General features: G+C 41.4%; 1 protein-coding gene across 9 annotated transcripts in view; it reads right to left on the reverse strand.

Annotated features, from left to right (window-relative positions):
* ARHGAP26 (Rho GTPase activating protein 26) overlaps positions 1-20,725 on the reverse strand; it is a 204,773-nt gene that overhangs the window by 34,937 nt on the left and 149,111 nt on the right. For all 9 annotated transcript variants that reach the window (XM_053376699.1, XM_053376700.1, XM_053376695.1 and 6 more), the window contains 3 exons: positions 16,409-16,568; positions 14,559-14,697; positions 10,134-10,287 (listed from right to left, as the gene is read on the reverse strand). In XM_053376699.1, coding sequence (XP_053232674.1) covers positions 10,134-10,287; positions 14,559-14,697; positions 16,409-16,568 — 453 coding nt within the window. The remainder of the gene's footprint in view (positions 1-10,133; positions 10,288-14,558; positions 14,698-16,408; positions 16,569-20,725) is intronic.

Here is a 20,725-nt window from a genome sequence, read left to right on the forward strand (position 1 = left end):
AATAGATCAAAGCTGGATAAAATAGGAAATAGAAGTCAACTTTCAGTATCCAGCAGACACATGCTGTATTTTAATCTTTGGTAAACAGTATATATTTGAAAAGTCACACTATTTTTTGTGTCTTCCTAAAATGAAAAACCAGGTAGAGAAAAAATTAAGGTATACACTGAGTCAAAGAAGGTGTTGTTTAACCCCTGTTAGCAGGGACTAATATGACAAATCACAGCTCACTTCAGAGTTTGTCAACAATGAGTGGGTGATTACTCTTATCTAAACCAAAATCTGACAATTCATGCTCCCATTTGTCACATTACATGATTTGTCACTATAGGGTTTGTAATTTGCTATGAATTAAGATGATTAAGGACCATGCATACAGCTATAACTCAGACTTAGGATCCTGCTGGCTGTGAGATGTGTATGATTCAACTACATTTCTGTTTCTGAATTCAGAGTTATAATTCTAGATTTCCAATCATTTGTGATATTGGTAACAAGACATCAGCCATTTGCTAAGCCATGCTGGGTGCAAACACTATGACTATATCATTCAGTACACATCAAAACAACAGCAAATCCATCCCGAGGCAGGGCAGGGGACAAAATATTAAGATGTAGTGAATCAATTTCCTATACAAACAATCTATCTGTAGTGAATCAAGTTCCTATACAAACAGTAGCTGTCATTGACATTCACTGGAAGGTCAAGAAAGAGGACAACTAGGAATGGACAGATCTACTATAAAACTAATGAAGCTTAAGCTTCAGGGCCCCTAATTCCAGAGGGGACCAGAAGCAACTTTAGTCCACATTGTGGTTTTTTGTGGGGGGTTTTAAATGGGTCACATGACACAAATTGATTAATTTTTTTCTGTCTGTATTTCAACAATCCCAAAATTTGAGAGCCAATAGCACAGCTGTTGTAAAGGTTGTTGTAAACAACCCTACTGAAGAAGAAAACAGTGATTACCCAGACCACATTGCTGGTTGCAAAGGGGCCCCCATAACAGTTCAATCTTCAGGGCTACAAAAATGTTTGGAGGGAAGGGGCAGCTTACCTGTTAGCACTCATTTTACCAAGTATATTTCTGCAACCAGCCACTTGCAGTATTCATACGTTCTTCTAGCACAAAATAGTTACTGAAATCAATTATTTTATTTACTCTTGGTTTATCTTAGTGGCTTTTCCTCAAGGAATAGATGGATTGAAACCTAAGCAAATACAAGCCTTTAACTTCTGATTATCAATTTATTTGTGTGTTTTTTAAATGAATTTACCTGTGCAAATTCAGTAAACAGAAAAGTTTGCATTTTAAAGTGGCTTTTATTACTATTTAGATCTGGTACAAAAACAGCACTTTTAAACTGAGAACAACTTGGGTGAGGGTCCTGCCAAATAAGAGGTAAAAATGAAAATACACGGCACTGGTAATTTACAAAAACTGTTAACTCAACCTTCTGCATGGCATGAACTTAATTTACACTGATATATTTCAGATTGGTATTTGCAATCTATAGATATTCCCAAAACAACAAAATTGGCAGTTGCATTAGATGTGTTAAAGCAGAGCGTTATGATATTACATGAAGAAGCTGTGTTATGATCTATAGCAATCGACCCTTGAAACTGCTATCAAGTTATATGGAGGAAAACACATCTCTAATTGGTAGCAATGTTTCACTAAAAAGCAAGCTTAAGACTACTCTACATGCTAGGGCAATATATCCAAAGCAAGTCAGGTCATCCAAAAAGCTCTGTGAAAATGCAGTTCACAGCACAGGGAACAGTGCATCGGTTCCACAGTATCTCAGCATCTCAGATTAATCTGGCAGGTAGACAAAGTGAGGGGCCGATGAGCTCTGTGTTTGCCATTACACTACAAGCCTACACACAACCTCAAGGAATACCTGTTGTCTACAGTAACTGACGCTGCTGAAAATAGAAAGCTATTGATTGCTTAACAAACTGTAGATGTGCTTGGGCGATTACCAAGAACCTTTGAGCCTGCATGTTAGAGCATACTTACATATTACTTTGGGCCAGGGTTAAGGGTTTCAATCAAGAGAGTAACCTAAAATTGTACAGCTCCCCCCCCCCCCGCCATGCTTTTTAACATCTATATGAAACCGCTGGGAGAGATCATCAGGGGGTTTGGATTGGGTGCCCATCAATATGCAGATGATACCCAGCTCTACCTCTCTTTCAAATCAGAACCAATGAAGGCAGTGAAGGTCCTGTGTGAGTGCCTGGAGGCGGTTGGGGGATAAATGGCGGCTAATGGATTGAAGTTGAATCCTGACAAGACAGAAGTACTGTTCTTGGGGGACAGGGGGCGGGCTGGTGTGGACTCACTGATCCTGAATGGGGTAACTGTGCCCCTGAAGGACCAGGTGTGCAGCCTGGGAGTCATTTTGGACTCACAGCTATCCATGGAGGCGCAGGTCAATTCTGTATCCAGGGCAGCTGTCTACCAGCTCCACCTGGTACGCAGGCTGAGACCCTATCTGCCTGCAGGCTGTCTCGCCAGAGTGGTGCATGCTCTAGTTATCTCCCGCTTGGACTACTGCAATGTGCTCTACGTGGGGCTACCTTTGAAGGTGACCCGGAAACTACAACTAATCCAGAATGCGGCAGCTAGACTGGTGACTGAGGGCGACCGCCGAGACCACATAACACTGGTCTTGAAAGACCTACATTGGCTCCCAGTACGTTTCCGAGCACAATTCATAGTGTTGGTGTTGACCTTTAAAGCCCTAAATGGCCTTGGCCCAATATACCTGAAGGAGCATCTCCACCCCCATTGTTCTGCCTGGACGCTGAGGTCCAGTGCCGAGGGCCTTCTGGCGGTTTCCTCATTGCAAGAAGCAAAGCTACAGGGAACCAGGCAGAGGGCCTTCTCGGTAGTGGTGCCCGCCCTGTGGAACGCCCTCCCATCAGATGTCGAAGAGATAAACAACTACCTGACATTCAGAAGACATCTGAAGGCAGCCCTGTTCAGGGAAGTTTTTAATGTGTGACATCTTAGTGTATTTTTGGTCTTTGTTGGAAGCCGCCGAGAGTGGCTGAGGAAACCCAGCCAGATGGGCAGGGTACAAATAATAAATTATTATTATTATATTATAGCTGGACATCACCTCAGAAATCCTCTGCAGGATTTATTGTTCCACCTGAATAAGAGCTCTGTGAAGTGTAAAAGCTTGCACACTCTCAAATACGAAATTAGCAACATGCAATCTCTCACTTCTAATGTATGACATTGTGCTCAAGGGCTGTTTTCTTAAAAAAGAGACAATGTGTTAACACAAATACTTGATGTGGGGAATGCTCAACCACTAAGCTGAATTTGTCAACAGGCCCAACAGGAAACTAGGAGCAGCTTAATATTTCTTTGTAGACTAAATATACCTTAAGGAACTGTCTGGAATCCCAAGACTGCACTCCCATAGTTGAGAGAAATTCAACAAGGACTTGTTCTAATTATATAAAGGAGGCTAAAGCAACTACTGGGCACATAACCAGGAGACCAGAATCACAGGGAAGCTGCCTTTCAAAAGGAAAACTGTAAAGTTGAGAATGTTTTTATTTCAAACCCTCAACATCCTACTTAGGAAACAGAAACGTCTCATGCACATTGTCCCATTCCCAGCCCAGATACTTGGGCCAGCCAAAGGTATCCTTACTCCCACCCAAGAACTAGCAAAGAAGAAGTTGATATTGGAAATAGCCCCCTTGGAAACAGCAAAAACTAAGTCTTTTATCTAAAGTAGATCTTAGTAACTGTTCGGTGTACACACTACTGAATGCATACATAGTTTTTTAATGCTCTGCTGATACACACACCATCTCTTGACCTACTTTCATTATGACTGGATGCTGATAATGGCCAGACATGATGCTAACAAATTATACATTCACACACGAGCACTAATAAAATGCTTCTGCTTACCAAAAGCTGCACCTATCCTTTTCTATGTAATATTTTCAAATTGTCAGAAGATTTTACGAGCCTCCTTCTCTAGTACACCCAAGAAGTGCATCTTAGAGTTCCAGTACATCATACAACTAACTTTTCCATCATGAAAGAAATTTCTAGCCCCTAATAAAACGCTGCAACTTCCCTTCAAATAAGAATTGCTTCACTGGGTGTAGGGAACTTTGCCCCAGATGTTGTTGAACTACCATTCCTGTCACCACCACCCTAGCCTGGGTTTTAAGAAGATAAGCTTACTGCAGTCAAAACATCTTTAAAAATTCATTTTTTAAAGTGATTTTCAAAAAGTTAGCCACTATTTGAATAAAATTATGATCTTATACTGAACTACATTCATTTAAAATTAGTCATGAAGTGTAGGCTGGTGTTAAACTATGTCCAGAAATGTTAGTTAATGTCTCCATCTTGAAAGGAACTTCAAGTGTTTTGTGGTAGCAACAAAAACAACTAAGTAAAACAACATTTCAAAACAAACATAAACACACACACGCTTCTTCCCAAGGCTGATTATAGGTCAACATTAAAGGTAAAGGTAAAGGTACCCCTGCCCGTGCGGGCCAGTCTTGCCAGACTCTAGGGTTGTGCGCCCATCCCACTAAAGAGGCCGTGGGCCAGCGCTGTCCGGAGACACTTCCGGGTCACGTGGCCAGCATGACAAGCTGCATCTGGCGAGCCAGCGCAGCACACGGAACGCCGTTTACCTTCCCGCTGGTAAGCGGTCCCTATTTATCTACTTGCACCCGAGGGTGCTTTCGAACTGCTAGGTTGGCAGGCGCTGGGACCGAGCGACGGGAGCGCACCCCGCCGCGGGGATTCGAACCGCCGACCTTTCGATCGACAAGTCCTAGGCGCTGAGGCTTTAACCCACAGCGCCACCCGCGTCCCTAGGTCAACATTAGTTTGACTATAACTCCTCTTGAGCAATACTGACAAGTATCTGACAGCAGGCAAATCCTGTTGAATTTAAGAGCAGCTTCTGCCCAGACCTTTTCTGTATAAAACCAAACCCCAAGCCTAATAAATAAAATGCATTCACATAATAATCCAATCGGTTGCTAGACAGGAAATATCTTTGCCCTTTAGCAAAATCACTTCTGAGAACTTCCTGACTTGCAATTGTCTTTGTAGACAGGCAAAGCAAAAAAATCTGAATACTTCCCTGTAAGAAAAAAGCCAGGGATTACAAAAACAAGAAGTAGGAACAAATATAATATAAAATGCAGCAGATAAGTGCAGTTCTGAAGCAGACTTATCAGAAAGTTTATATTTCATATTTTATTTAAGTTGCCTGATCTTATAATGCGGCAAAGAATGTTTGTAAACTTTATAGTCAAAAGCAGCATGAATAACTTCTTGCAATATATGTGTGCAGAGAATATGTTATTTATGTAGAACAAAGTGCAAAATAATAATAATAATAATAAATTTTATTTATATTCCGCCCTCCCCAGCCGAAGCTGGGCTTAGGGCGGCTAACAACAATCAAAATAATCCAACATTCTAAAAACATTCATTATAAAATTAATTAAGATCAAATTAAAATCAAATTGCTGGCAACCATTAAGCAAAATTCTGTGCACTTTTCATCCTATATACAGCACATTTGTGCCAAGGTAGATTTTAAATTCATTTTACAGACACAAGAAAAGCATAAAATGCCTTTAGTGGTGAGTGCATTTGCAGACCCCCTGGTATTATTGTGTTACAGCCATGGGTCCACAGATGCAGCTGCCAACACACATCACCACACACTACTCTCCATTTCTGGCAATTGCATCTGCCCTGGTTTCCCAGCTTAAAGTTTTTTGCAAACTTCATTGAACTCGGAGGGACTGGAGGCTTTTATGGTGCCAAATTTGAGAAACCAACTTTGCACAGGAAGACTCAAACAGCTTCTGCCTTCTTCTAAACCAAGGGTGAAGTGAGAGACTGTCTCTGCCCTTCCCTTAAATTATCTGCACACACTAGTGATATGGGATAAGGGGGGAGAGAGAATCTATTGTATATTGAGCCAAATCAATGTTTGTATTCCCTTGTTTATAACCTGTACATTGTTAGAAACAACATTTAAAGAGCAGGAAACTGGATATTTAATCTTAATGGTTAAAAATATATATATTTAAAATACAAAGGTTCTAAACCCTTATTTTACAGTGGTACCTCGGGTTACAGATGCTTCAGGTTACAGACACTTCAGGTTACAGACTCCGCTAACCCAGAAATAGTACCTCGAGTTAAGAACTTTGCTTCAGGATGAGAACAGAAATAGCACAGTGGCGGCACGGCGGCAGCGGCAGCAGGAGGCCCCTTTAGCTAAAGTGATACCTCAGGTTAAGAACAGTAAGAACAGACCTCCAAAACAAATTAAGTTCTTAACCCGAGGTACCACTGTATTTAGAATTCACTCAAATTATTTCCTAGAAGAACATTTTCCTCCCTTTGGATGAAATGCACAAACAGGCTGTTTAATGCAGTGTCTACAACACTGCATTTGAGTGTCAGAAACCCATTTCACATCCTCCTCTCAGGGACAAAGCTGGGTGGCTCAGGGTCAATTATCAGCTGTCAGCTTAATCTCCTTCTCAGGTTTGTTGTACAGCTTAAAACACTGGTGTAAGATTCTTTGGAGAAAGGGTGGGTGGGCTATACATGCAACACACACAGGTGTACCCTGACAAGGGGCAGTTGACTAGCCACAATCCTGAGAAAAACAGCTGGGGTGAAAAAGAGTGGATGAAATGAAACATCAACAGCATTAACGGCTTAGGCAGATATACCTTAATAGTCTAGCTGTCAATACTATTAGTCTACCATAATAGCCCTCAGCAGTCAACCCTTCCCTCCTTCCATGGAGAGAAATTTAATTTCAATCATCCTGAATCTTTCCAATTACAGTGGTACCTCTGGATGTGAACGGGATCTGTTCCGGAACCCCGTTCGCATCCTGAAGAGAATGCAACCCGCATCTGCGAGTCGCAATTCGTCGCTTCTGCGCATGCATGTGACATCATTTTGAGCGTCTGTAACGCATTCCGTCACTTCCGGGTCGCAGCGGAGCGCAACCCGAAAACGCTCAACCTGAAGCAACCTTAACCCGAGGTATGACTGTAGTGGGGGACGCGGGTGGCGCTGTGGGTTAAACCACAGAGCCTAGGACTTGCTGATCAGAAGGTTGGTGGTTCGAATCCCCGCGATGGGGTGAGCTCCCATTGCTCGGCCCCTGCTCCTGCCAACCTAGCAGTTCGAAAGCACGTCAAAGTGCAAGTAGATAAATAGGTACTGCTCCGGCGGGAAGGTAAATGGCGTTTCCGTGCGCTGCTCTGGTTCGCCAGAATCAGCTTAGTCATGCTGGCCACATGACCTGGAAGCTGTACGCCGGCTCCCTCGGCCAATAAAGTGAGATGAGCGCTGCAACCCCAGAGTCGGTCACGACTGGACCTAATGGTCCTTTACCTTTTTATGACTGTAGTGGCAAATCTGTAAATGATTTCTGCTTGCACTACTTAGGCCTGACCTGGTGATAACAAAATAAATTATGCAATGAATGAACTGCAACCCAGGACAGAAAAAGATGTGGCAAGGGAACACCTATCTACTTTAAATGAATTCAAATCTCCAGGGTCTGATTTTTTATTTATTGAATTTATATACCACCCTATACCCAGAGGTCTCAGGGTGGTTCACAGAAAAGACCACATAAAATTGGTAAAAAATACTTCTAATCACTGGGCATCCAGAAGCAGTGCTGGAGCAAGGAATGCTCCTAAGCTCCTAAACTACAAAGCTGACCTGACCCCATTTCAGAGACACAAATCACCCACACATTTGATAAGCACATGCTACATTCACCCACAAAACAAAGCAATTGACTCTTAAGGACACCTTGTTCTAATCTATTCAAAAACACCCTGCTCTCTTTATCACATCTCAATGGTAAGCTGCTGTAAAAATGGGATCAACTGGCGTTGTACAATGAAGAACAAAATTCAGAAGGTGGTGGCTATAATTCTGCTGTTAGATTTCAGAAGCTGATAATGAATCTATTCTAATTTAAAGGACAAATAAAAATTGACAGCCCAACACCCTTCAATGGCAAGCTCTAAAAATAGCAGTGATCATGAAAATAAATCAGAGAGCAGATTGAAAATGACAAGTAGTGGCTGAAAGCAATATTGTTTTATGGGTGATTTTTGTACTTTAACATTTAACTGATTCCCAGAGTATGTTATTATTGGGCAGCATATAAGCCTGATTGACAGTGAAATGAATGAAGCAAGTATCCAACAAAGGAGCTATGCTTGTTTGATTTGTAATTGAGAGTGCTTGCTTCTTTCTCAAGTCACAATTCAAAAAGTAGTGACAGAAGACTTTTAGCTGGTGCACACAAAATGCCAAAATGACAGAAGTTAGTTTTTTTTAAAGTTGGAATAAAGATTGTTTTCCTTCATCCCATTAAAAAAATAACCCAACATCCCCACTCTAGAAACTCTACTTGGGTGCTTCAAAAATGAGCGGAAACTATGTTTATGACAGCCATCAATTTCAATGTTTTGCCAGCACTCATTTATTCTGATGATTTTTTACTATAAAGTAGGAACTGTGGTAGGAAAACATCTGCTTTCCTACAAAGAAACCAGAATTCAAAGCAGAATGTAGGGCGAAAGATGTGCTCAGATATTTTATCAAAGTTGTCTGCACACTTTGGTATAGATTCCATCTCTCAAAGTCTTGACTGGGTTAAGATCCTTATTCTCTTCTTAAAGGCTGCCTGGTAATAAAACCAGCCTTCCCACCATTTCTACACAAAATGGAAAAAGACCACTTTATTGATTAAGGACTTATTCCTGGCACATTTCAAAAGGAACATGTTGTCAAGTTCAATGGCTGAACACCTTTTGAGTCAACAATCTATTATTCTTTTGATACAACATCATTCTGACTCCTCTTTATGGTTGTGTGTTTTTAATTTCACATATCACAAGAACAGTTTAGGAATTGGAAAGAAGGGAATAAATTACTAAACAGACATACACACAGAGTTTAGAAACTCAAACACCAGTAAGCCAATAAACACAACCTTCTGTTCCATCCGGGTTTATGGGACACCTTGACATAAGGAACATATTTGAATGATGGCAACATCACCTTGGTCAACTTGATGCCTGTAAGAGTTCTGGAACAACAGCCACTGTCTTAACAGGAAAGCTTGCCACAGAGTCCAGAAGTTGACACTGAAGAGGGTGCATAGCTGCCACCAAAAGCAACAACCTTTTGTCTCTTTCATCTCTTTTCTCTGGTAATGTCTACTAATAAACTTTTGAATTTCTCCACCCTGTCTCAATGAAGCAATGCAAGGATAAGAAAAAGTCACAACACACTGATGTCATGTCAATGTCTTTTACAATGTAGACCTTATCAGGGGACAAAGGAGGAGGCCTCTGATGACAGCTGCAGGTGTTCTAAAACATTCAGTTACTGCCAGAGTCTGGAGTGGATTCTGTCTGTGCAGAAAGGAAGCTCAAGTGTGGTGAGGAACTTTTGCTGAACTATGTTGCCAGACACAACAGAGCCTAGGGAAATGACTGATTTTTTTAACCAAAACAGAAGTCTGCTGCTACTCATGTGAGAAATCAGCTGTGAGAGATTAGGAACAATTCCTAGTAGAACTGGACCATTCCTCTGAGATTTAGGATTAGGCATTTCATTGAAATGTTGACAATGCACAAACAGCAAAGAGACGGGCACACAGTTAGCTGGTGAAGAACTGTGCCAAAAGCACTTTTTCAGTTTTAGCTAAATAGGAAATCCTCTCTCTGATTCTGGGAGCAAACGAAACTAGGAAACACTCCTGTGTAGCCAACACAAAACACAAGACATGTGCACAAATGAGCAAGCTGGAGTGTAAAGACATACCCCCCCTAGATCCAAAGCCACCCCACTTATTCAGAATAATAGAAGGTAAATTAACAAACCCCAAACATATTGAACGTATGTACATTTCAGAGTTTCAAAATATAAAGCACATAGCTTGTGGTTACAGTAGTATTAAACATTATTAAATCAACAGACTTTATTCCTAATAAGCAGAACAGTGGGTCAGCAGAGAGGAAATACTGACATATAAATCAGGATTGTACTCACAGTGAGTTTGGCCTGTTGGGTTTAATAACTTCTAAGTCAGGGTCACTGGAGTTCATGTTAGACTGAGGAGTGCTGTTGGAATGGAGGAAACTGTTGATGTTTGATGATGTGACTGATTCCAGGCTGGAGTTGATGATACTGTTCCTGTTCTCCTCTGGAAGAAAAAGAACAAAATAATGAACAATAGAGATACATGTACTAAAATTCATTAAGCTATTAAAAGAGAGGGGGGGAGGGAGAGAGAATGCATTTGTCATATTTTTTGTATGGAGAGAGGATTTTTTTCTACCAGTTAGCATCAGAAGATGATTCATATCCTATGCCCAAAAATTCTAATTCTGCAGTAAAGAGGTTCCATTACTGTTCATGCCTCTATGGCTATTCAGCTAAAGCTCAGATTTATGCTCAAAATATTTTCTTCTTTTGTCTGCTTCAGGGGCTAATTTTTTGTCCCTTCTGACATGACAATGCCTCTTGATGTGGGGACAGGTGCATATCTGTATGCGAAATTATTAAGTATAATACAGAACTGACAGTAGTGAGCTCAGCATAATTCCAGATGACTACTTCCCTGGGCTTTTGTTCAGCCGGAACTCAGTTCTGGCACGTCTCAGGTGGGGGCCATTGCCATTAGAAGAGAACAAGGGAGGCATTTGTGGTGAGTTCCGGCACCAATTTTTCTAGTAAAATAGCACTGCTGTTTCCTAGTGCATTTTGAAAACCCAATAATATATTCTCATGCAGTGAAGAGGTTAAATATTTGTCTTCATAACCATAATGGAGAACAGGCATCAGACCTCTTTCTCTTAATAACTATATTTGAGTTCTATTAATCAATCTGATCTGTTTTTAATTTCAATTTCTCGATAAGGGGTTTGTAGTTGAATAACCATGATTAAGATTTTCTATCACACAGTTGTTTCTTTTTATGTTATTTTTTAAGATGGGAACTATATGAATTTCTTATGTAAATGTTACCACAAATCTTAACTACATGTTCTAAAAACTGTCTTTTACCACTACAATCACAAGCAATATCAGATTTGAAAGAACTACTATATGCTTTCATCAACTGCTTCAGTGCCATTTTGATGCATTAAGTATCATACAAATAGAAAACAGCTATTCCTCAGGATTCCTTGCAACTCCAATGTCTCTTAAGATTTCTTCGGTAATTTCTTCCTAAGATCATCCACATACCACAGAGAATCTCCAACAGAAAATGTTCTTGGCTTTCTGCTGCAAATCACAATTCTATGTTTAGGGCCAATATCATAATTTTTCTGGAGTTAATGCAGCTGTGTCTCTGCTTTCTATGGCCTGTCACTTAAATGAAATTCACATTACAAGAAACAGTTGACTCCCAAGTAATGGGTATCTCTGCCATGAAAGCATGGGCTCTCTCTACAAAAATGTAACTATATGACTATGACAGCCACGCTATCCTTTGAGAAGATTCTTCCAAGATGAGCGAGTACTTGATTCGACTGCACATTTTTTGTAGGACAGGCATTATCAGAGGGACCAGAGATCAGAGGGATCTCCTAAGGCAGAAAATGAGGAGTTGCTGAGAGCTACTTACTCTGTCAACATATCAGCAGTTACATACCTGTTTCCAAGAACAACCCAAGAATGCTAACCAGGAGTCTATGGGCAGGCTGGTCAAGCAAGCTAACAATTAACACATTCCTCCTACCACTGTATGAGCCTCTTCTTGCCTTAACTTACCACCCTGGGTTTGTTCTTAAACTCTCTCATTACATTAGGGGCAAAATGATTAATTTCATGCTATCATATTGTGTTACTTCTGAAATTCATTGAAGATGCAAATACTGGCTGCTTTTCTGCCCTTTCAAGAGTGGTCTGATTTAAAGAGCTATGTTGCCCAGCCTTCTGGGACATCATAAAAGAGAGAGAAGGGAGGGGGGGATAACGACCACTTCTGTAGGTTCTGTAGAAGGGTGGAAAAACATCAGAAAATTATGCTGCTTAGGTGCCTGAAAGTTTATGTCTAGAAATTAAAAACTTTTACTATTTCCAAAAAGGTGGTGGGTTTGGTACCAAAATAATATTTATTTTTGCCTTGATCCCAGCACAAAGATAATCTGTAGGAGTACTGTTAGTTGTCCCAAAAGTTTCAGAAACCTGGCTGGTTTCAATTAGAAACTGGACATTTTATGTCACTGGCCCCACTCCTTCAGTAGAGATTCAACAGGCATACTCACAGCCAATTTTCAAAGGTCTCTTGAAAACCTTTTTATGCTGACAAACCAATTCATATATTTAAACTTTTTCAATGTGAGACAACTGCCATGCTTATTTTATATTGTACAGCATTCTAGATTTTATTTCATTTGCATATTTTGTTGCATACCGCCTTGCTATCTTATATGAGAGAGTCGTCTATTTTTAAAAAATAAATAGATATATAAATAAAGAACAACATCAAAGCATGCTTTCCATTCCCTTTCTTTGGTTGGGGCGGATGTATCTAGGAAGATTCTCTCCCACTGTACTTTTTCCAGCAAGCAGAGGAGTATTAACAGAGAGAAATGGAAGATAATGCTGTTATGTATCTTTGCTAGCTGCCTACAACAGTAAAACTCAGATGGGGTGCAGCAGTCCTCATACTGTTAAAAAAAATCCCAACATTATCATTACTGTCAACTGCCTAAACCTGAAGGGACCTTGCAACTATGTTTACATGGAATTCCCCCCCCCCCCAAGTTATACTTTTCTACATTGCTCCTCTGAAGTCTTGATACTGGCTTTGGCGGGGGGGGGGATTTAAAACACACACACACACACACACACACACACACAGCCACTAATTATCTCAGACACATAGATCTGATTCTTGAAATTGGCCTCAATCAGCAACAGGAAAACATCTCATATACAGCTTGTATGCCTCCTCTAGGCCAAACTGGACAGTCAAAGCATATTTTCATTTAATGTGCACAGTTTTTAAAATGCAAATAGCAGCTACTAAGAGGGCTGTTCATTATCAGCATGACTGCAGCAAGCAGGGAGGTGTATTTAACCTTTTCCTTTTCTGCTCCAGTCTTGACAAAAAAACCCACACAAACAAACCTACTCCTCCAAATCTCCTATTAGCATTGGGAAGAAGACCTTACCTGCCATTGGCACCATTTGGTAGCTGATATTTTTAAAAGGGCATATTAAGTGCAGACACATTTAATGCCATGTCTAGTTTTGCCCATTGAGTTCTTGTGCAGTCAAGTTGTACTAAAGAATCAACTTAATGCGCATAAAGGCCCCCTCAGAGATTTCAGACCAAGACTGTACACCAGGGATGGGGAACTTACATCCCTCCAGAAGTTGTTGGACTCCAACAACCATGAAGCCCAGTCAGCACTGGCCAATGGTAGAAACTGCAGTCCAACATCACCACCACACAGAAGGCAACATGTTCCTTAATGCTAGTGTACATCACTAGAAGCTACAGCATATGCATGTGCCAGAGAGGCACCAATTATGATGTCCTGCAGTATGTACATAGAGTAATAGGCACACAGAAATGCTTCACATGTGATGGTGCACATGGCGTACATGCAACATAACACTTTTCATTATTAAGTCTCTCACTTATTTCCCAGCTTGTAAAATTCAGATTGCAGAAGACAAATAGAAAAGAGGAAGAGGCCTCTTCAATGAACACTACTGTCCATTATTTATTCAGTGAAAGATAGTTTAGATTAGAAGGACCACATAAGAGTTGCAATGAATGCCTGGAGATCAGCAAAGATTGGGTTGCACATGAAAACACAATGAACTGAACTGAGATTGCTTTGATAAAACAAAATCTGAACAAAACAACACAGAAAGTTTTAATTCTTCAAAGTTGAACAGAAAAGCCTGAGAATAGGGAAAATGTCTCTAAACACAAAGGAACAAGAGGGAGTCTCCCAATGGCAAAACCTTTTAATGGTGATTAAGTTTGACATCTATTGTTTGCCTGGCTCTCCATGCATGCTTTTCTTTTTAACTCACAAAAACTGCAATCCAGGGAATGTAAATTATTTTGGCATCAAGTCTGTTCAGCTCTAATGGAAATTAGACAAAAGAGCTACTTACCTATGAGCAAAGCTGTAACAAGGGTATCCTATCTACTGCTATTGAAGAAAGGGGTGTTCATCTATGGGTAGGATTACATGACCATGGTCACAGACTGGCGGGGGGGGGGGACTGAATCTACAGAGAATGGAGTGCAGTTACTGCTTTTATTTTGTGCTGAACAATATAGGGCTAGGAAAACAACAAAGACATTAGAAACTTGAAGCCTTGCACTTACAGGTGTGTCTCCTTCTTACTGCTGTTGAGAACCACGTCTTTTGACCATCCTGAGACAAAGCAATATAATATGACAGCACAACCAATTGCACAGAGGATTAAGATACTTACGCTTTTCACTGGGCTGCACAGTATGGAAGAGAGTTAAGGGCCTCTCACTGCATGATGGTGGCTTGGAATCTGTACTCTTCTTTCGAGACAAAAGCAGCTGAGAATTTGATTGTGGTGTATCTGGAACGGTGTTGAATATCTATTGTGGTGGTGGTGTTTTAGGGGCGGGGAAAAAGAGAGTCAGGAATGCTGAAGTGTTCAGTTGCTCCCAAGCTTTGCAATAGAAGAGGGCAAGTATCATAGATTTAATGCCAATTCAACATGAAATAAAATGTGTGGTGGAGAGGAACAGCTCTCAACAATGGCTGTAAAGATTAGTCTAAGAATTTTGACAGGAAAAATGAAACAAGTATCTATCGGTTTAGTCACCGCTAACACTGATTTGGATGAGCATCTACAAATGTTATTAAATCGCTCAGAAATCATTTAAATTTTCTGATTACACAGACAGTTTAATGGCCTGCATACGAGATAACTTGGCAATCCACATCAGACTGTAATTCAACCAGATGTTCCAGGAAGCGCCTAGCTGCAATTTCTTTGCAGAAATCAATAACAGATTCAAACACTGCACACTGATCTTAAGATGCATGGATGCAAGTTCAGACTGAGGGCATGCATTGATTCATCAGAAATTTATTGAAGACAACTTGACAGGTTAATCAATGACCTCATTGAACTGACACTATTCCAAAACACCCATCTTCTTCCTCTGTTAAGGCCACAGGATTATTATCAAAACACTTAAGTCAGAGCTTGGAAATTAACCAAAACTGTAGTTGCTGCACATCACTGAAAAGCAGGAGCCGATCCTTTTGAGGCTAGCACTTCCTTGCCTTTCCCAGTAATCTATATCTGGATGGAGTTTTGCAGTGGGCTTAATGGCCTTAGCGTGCGCTCTCTTTTAAGCTTTGCCACCCTCAATCCTTCCCTTTCCCCATCTCTTGGGGGGCACTCACATTTCACTGCCTTATCTGGAACGTAAGACGGTGCCTCATACCAAGTTAAATTGGTGGTCTGTCTAGATCAGTGTTGTCAGCACTGGCTGGCAGCTGCTCTCCAGGGTTTCAGGCAGCCCTGCCAGCTCTACCTGGAGATGCTGGGGACATTCTGCAAATTTCCCTGCCTTTAGGCAGGTCCACAGCATACAGTACATTAAAAGTACATTCAACACACACTTAATTCAGATTATTTTCCTCAAAATATATTATAGCAGATTAAGAGTGCTAAGAATTGTAGCTATGTAAGGAGGAAACTACAGTTCCCAGATCCTCTATGCTTCAAATATGCTTTCCTCTTTTCCGCTTTCTCCCTCCCTGCTTAGCTGTAAACTTCTACTCTGGTGCTTGGGGGTAAAGGAGTGTTCTTTGCGCTATCAGCAGCTATTGCACTTTTTATCTTAGGCATCTGTCACTCTTTCTCTGGATGTACTGGCTCCTAGGCACACAAATCTAGCTTGAGTTAGATGTGAGTATTAGGGTAATAATGATTTCCAAAGGCATCACTTTTCCGCTAAAGCAGAGTGAATGTCCAGCAGCATCTGAGTTGCCAGAGGTTCCACATCTTGGTCTAAAGGCTCTAAAGGAGCCTTAGGATTGGGACATTGCCTCAGTGAAAGGCTGTAAGATTCCCAAACATTTTATTACCTTTCCCTAATTCAGCTAGAACCCCTTCCCCAAAATCAGTAAAACGGTTCCATATGTGGAAAGGCTCATGGAGATGTGAATATTAAAGTTCTTTTCTCTTCCTGTAACTCTGTAGATAAGGACAGCTGGGAAATATGCATTAGATTAGAAAGCATTTGCAAACAATAAAAAAAATTGCAAGATGTACAAATTCAAACAAATTACCTTGTCATGGTTTTCAATTAAAATCTCAACCACAATATTTTGGAATTTGATGTCCATAATCGCAGCAACCGTTTCTTCTTGCGGCCGCATTAACGTTGGTCCAAAAACAACCCCCAGGTTTGCGACAGTCATTAGATTCTGTTTGTGGTTCTGAGCAACGCTGTAATGAAGCAAATAACGATTATATTAAACGGGCTATAAATAGTCTAGGCTAGCCCATTTCTCTAGGGTAAAAATCCTACCAAATATTTGTGTGCTATTTGGAAACCTGCAAAGCTCAGCAGTGTGGAACAGCACTGTGCAATCTATACAGGTTTCTCAATAACCCTGCTGGTAAAAAATAAATGAGTTATTCTACCATTTTCTAGATACAGGAAGCGGAAGTGGTGCATACACTGATCGCAAAAGGACTAGGGATGAGTAGACATCCTCAATCACTCGATATGTGTCTTTATTGTACATGCCCTACTCTGCATGCTTTCCAATTTAAGTGGGTGAATTGTCAGATTTTATTTCAGAATTCCTACACACAGTTCCATTTTTACCACGTAGCATTTTACACTTTCTTCTCAAATTCAACCCATAGTTAAGCTTGTGAGGATTCAATTAGATAACATTATCATTCCCCAATTCTCATAGCCATTCACACACACACACAAACACACACTTAAAAGAGCCAGTATACAAAACCAAACCAAATGTCAGGTTGCAATCTTTCTTGGGGAACTAGTAAGCCATTACAAATTTCAGAGGCTCAATGGTATTAATCTTTTTCAGGAAAAATATATATTGAGAACAGAATTATTTGGTATAAGCATTTGCGTTCTAGAGGTTTACTTGTTAGATATTTTGAGCAAAACAGCAAGCAAGGTGTGGCCAGAGAGTAGAATGTGCCATCAGTGACATTTCTATGCAAAATCCAAATGTGTAAGAACAGAGTGACCCATTCAGAGAAGCAGTTAGTGGTGAAAATCCTTTTTCTAGCTGTGCTACACTGATCTACATTCAGAAAGGAACCCAGGATTCCAATTAAGTCCAAATTATACAGAATGAATTTGCTGGTAAATTCTAGATGGTGGTTTTACACTGGAGCAATAACAGCAGAACAGAGCATCTGCTGGTTTGCAGTGAAGATTGATGTCATACCTATATGGGAAAATGCACTGGAAAATGTTCTAGGATAAGGAGTCAGATCTGTGGGCTGATAACAGTATTATTTACTGTGCCCGGACATGGTTCTTCTAGTACATGATGTTGATTTAATGCATGTCTCTGACTCACCCAGGTCAGGGGTGAGACAGACAATTTCCTTTGATCTCACCAACAAAACATATCACAGTGAGAGAGACTATAACTCAAAATGAAAGCGTTATTCGGCTATGTACCTACTGGTCTCTGCAAACTGAAACCTCCAGTGAATGAAGAAATGACTCAGGTCCATTTTTTTTAAAACTGAAAGTTGTTTTAGTGATTGGGGAGGTAGTATAAAATTGTAGGTCAGAGAGGTAAAGAAGAGGTCAGTTCCAAAAGACACTCTAAGCAAATAAGGTAGGTATAGAAAGAGAGGCAGGTAGCAGAGACTTGCAGCGTCAGGTAATCAGAGAAAGAACAACAGGGTTATTTTGTGAGGTGCACATAGGAGGAGATTTGTTACACACAGTCTGCTAACAAGAAGGAATTTATATAAGGAAGGGACAGACTAGCATTGTATGAGAGAGAGGAGAAAATGAACAGTGGGGAATGCTGGTAAAAGCTACTTTGACCATAAGAAATCTATTCCAGACACAGATGCAACAATGGCTCAGCGCAGCTCCCAAGAGGAACAAGGAAAGACAATTCTCCACCAGCAAATATGCAGTGAACATATGACTTTAACACACTTTCCACATTTGAATGTGCAGTTTATTAGACAACAGCTTCCAGACACCTATAGCAGATTTGGATAGCATATACTGATGTTTATTATGAAGGTACAGTGGTACCTCGCAAGACGAAATTAATTCGTTCCGTGAGTTTTTTCTTCTTGCGAGTTTTTTGTCTTGCGAAGCACGGTTTCCCATAGGAATGCATTGAAAATCAATCAATGCGTTCCTATGGAAACCGCCTTCAGACCAGGTCCGGGGACAGTCTGTCCCCCGACCTCTTCTGAAGGCTGGGGGGGGGGGGGACAAGGGCTTTTCTTCCCACCGCCAGCCTTCAGAAGGCTGTTCTGAAGGCTGGCGGTGGGAAGAAAAGCCCTTCTCCCCACCTCCCACCCCGCAAGCTCCGGGGACAGGAGGGCTTCGCTGCCGCCCGCCAGCATTTTAAAAGCCCCCGGGACAGCGGAGAAGTCTCCGCTGTCCCGGGAAGGCAGGCGGGGGGGAGCAAAGACTTTTGCCCCCCGCCGGCCTTCAGAAGAGGTCCAGGACGAAAGTCTTTGCTCCCCCCCCCGCCTGCCTTCAAAAGCCGTCGGGATAGCGGAGAAACGCGCTGCGCTTCTCCGCTATCCCGGGAAGGCAGGCGGGGGGGAGCAAAGACTTTTGCCCCCCGCCGGCCTTCAGAAGAGGTCCAGGACCTCTTCTGAAGGCCGGCGGTGGGCTAAAGTCTTTGCTCCCGACCACCAGCATTTTAAAAGAGGTCCCCGGAGATTTCCCTATGGGCTTTCTTCTTGCGAAATTCTTCTTAGGGAAATTCGTCTGGCGAAGCACCTCGAAAAACGGAAAACTCTTTCTTCTTGCGAGTTTTCCGCCTTGCGAGGTACCACTGTACTGATGAAGCTTCTCAAGAGCCGGACTTTTCTGCAAAATACCTCTAGGTTTCCCCCCCCCCCTCTCCCCCACCCCCCGCACTCCTCTGCAAAACACAGTTCCCTGCACACAGCAATCTAGAATATCAGGAGGGGATACATGTTAGATTTCTACATGCACAGCAGTTTTTTAATGTTGCAGTGTGGTGAGTTATGCAATGCCCCTATCTGCAACTTGGAAGTGCTACAGTCACATGGGATCAAGTGATATTTTTTTAAATATACCTTGCTCCCAGTCTTTCTTCCCCATGGTCCCACAATATGTCATCTAGACTGGGAGCACCCTGTCAAGTTACACATGGACTTTGGCTTCTAATACCAAGCTCTGATCTCTTAACTCCTTATGTCTGAGTAACAAAGTTCCAAAGAGCTATCTTAACAGAGATTGCCAAAAGATTATGATGAACTACACTGTGCCCTGAATTACATTAACAGCTTTTGATCTACCAGAAAAATCACCGTCACATTTTGTATGTACTAAGCACATTGTAAAATGGAGGCTGCCAGTGAACCCAGTTTTCACTGGTGCCCCTGGAAGGGGCTCCAGACTTTGAGCTTTCATTTTTTAAAAAAGCCAGTCTCCAGCCCTGCTATAAAGTTATGCAGCGATTGCTAAAAGAGGTGCTTGGACAGCAGGCAATAGGAATCCCTGGGGTCCTAAAGAGCTGCCATTTCCCCTTCCCCTTTGGTGCACTTTTCCTGCTTCTGTCTTATTTTCTAGTAGTCCGTGGGATCTCCATAGCTCGCCTTTCCTTTTTCCCTAGCAACCAGGAGGCATCTTTTTTGTGGTGGTACCACAACTATTTTCTGATGTTGTGTTATGCCATGGCTCCTACAGCAACCATTTTGAGACTGGCTAAAAAGGCTGGCAACCCTAATGATGTTAAATTCTAGAGAATATTCTCAAGAATATTCTCGATTAATGAGATGTGTAGATTTAAAGCAGCTGTGTAGACGACACAGAATTTACAGTTTGTGGAGAATATTCTCCAGAGAATTTTCTAGCAGACAATATTCTCCGGAGAATATTCTCACCTCACATCACTAGACAACCCATTGTAAAATATTCCAGTTGTCTAGCACCTCCAACATTTTATCGAACTCATAAATCAGCAAAAGCTTTTTTTTTCCAGCCAGAACTCAGTTGCGGCCCCTCTCAGGTGGGTGCCATTGTCATTATAAGAGAATAAGGGAGGCATTTGTGGTGAGTTCCGGCACCTCTTTTTCTAGAAAAATAGCACTGAGTAAAAGCCAAATTCATGCAAGGTCAACAATGGCCCAGTTCATAGGTAAAGCTGAAATGTGCAAAGGAGCTGGTATTCAAAAGAAATAGATTGCACCCATTTCACTCCTCCCCCGGTCTCCCTACTGCCATGCTACCATGGTTCGGCTGGCTGTTAATGTTTGAATTTGGGCTTGTAATTATCGTCAACATCATCTTCCTCAAGCAAAACCCAAAAGGTAAGCAAATGACAAACCCTGCCTATAGCTTGTGGTTTGTCTGGAGTGAGACAAAACATGAGCCCAGATTC

The sequence above is a fragment of the Podarcis raffonei genome, chromosome 2 (genome assembly GCF_027172205.1).
Source record: "Podarcis raffonei isolate rPodRaf1 chromosome 2, rPodRaf1.pri, whole genome shotgun sequence".
Taxonomy (NCBI): Eukaryota; Metazoa; Chordata; class Lepidosauria; order Squamata; family Lacertidae; genus Podarcis; species Podarcis raffonei.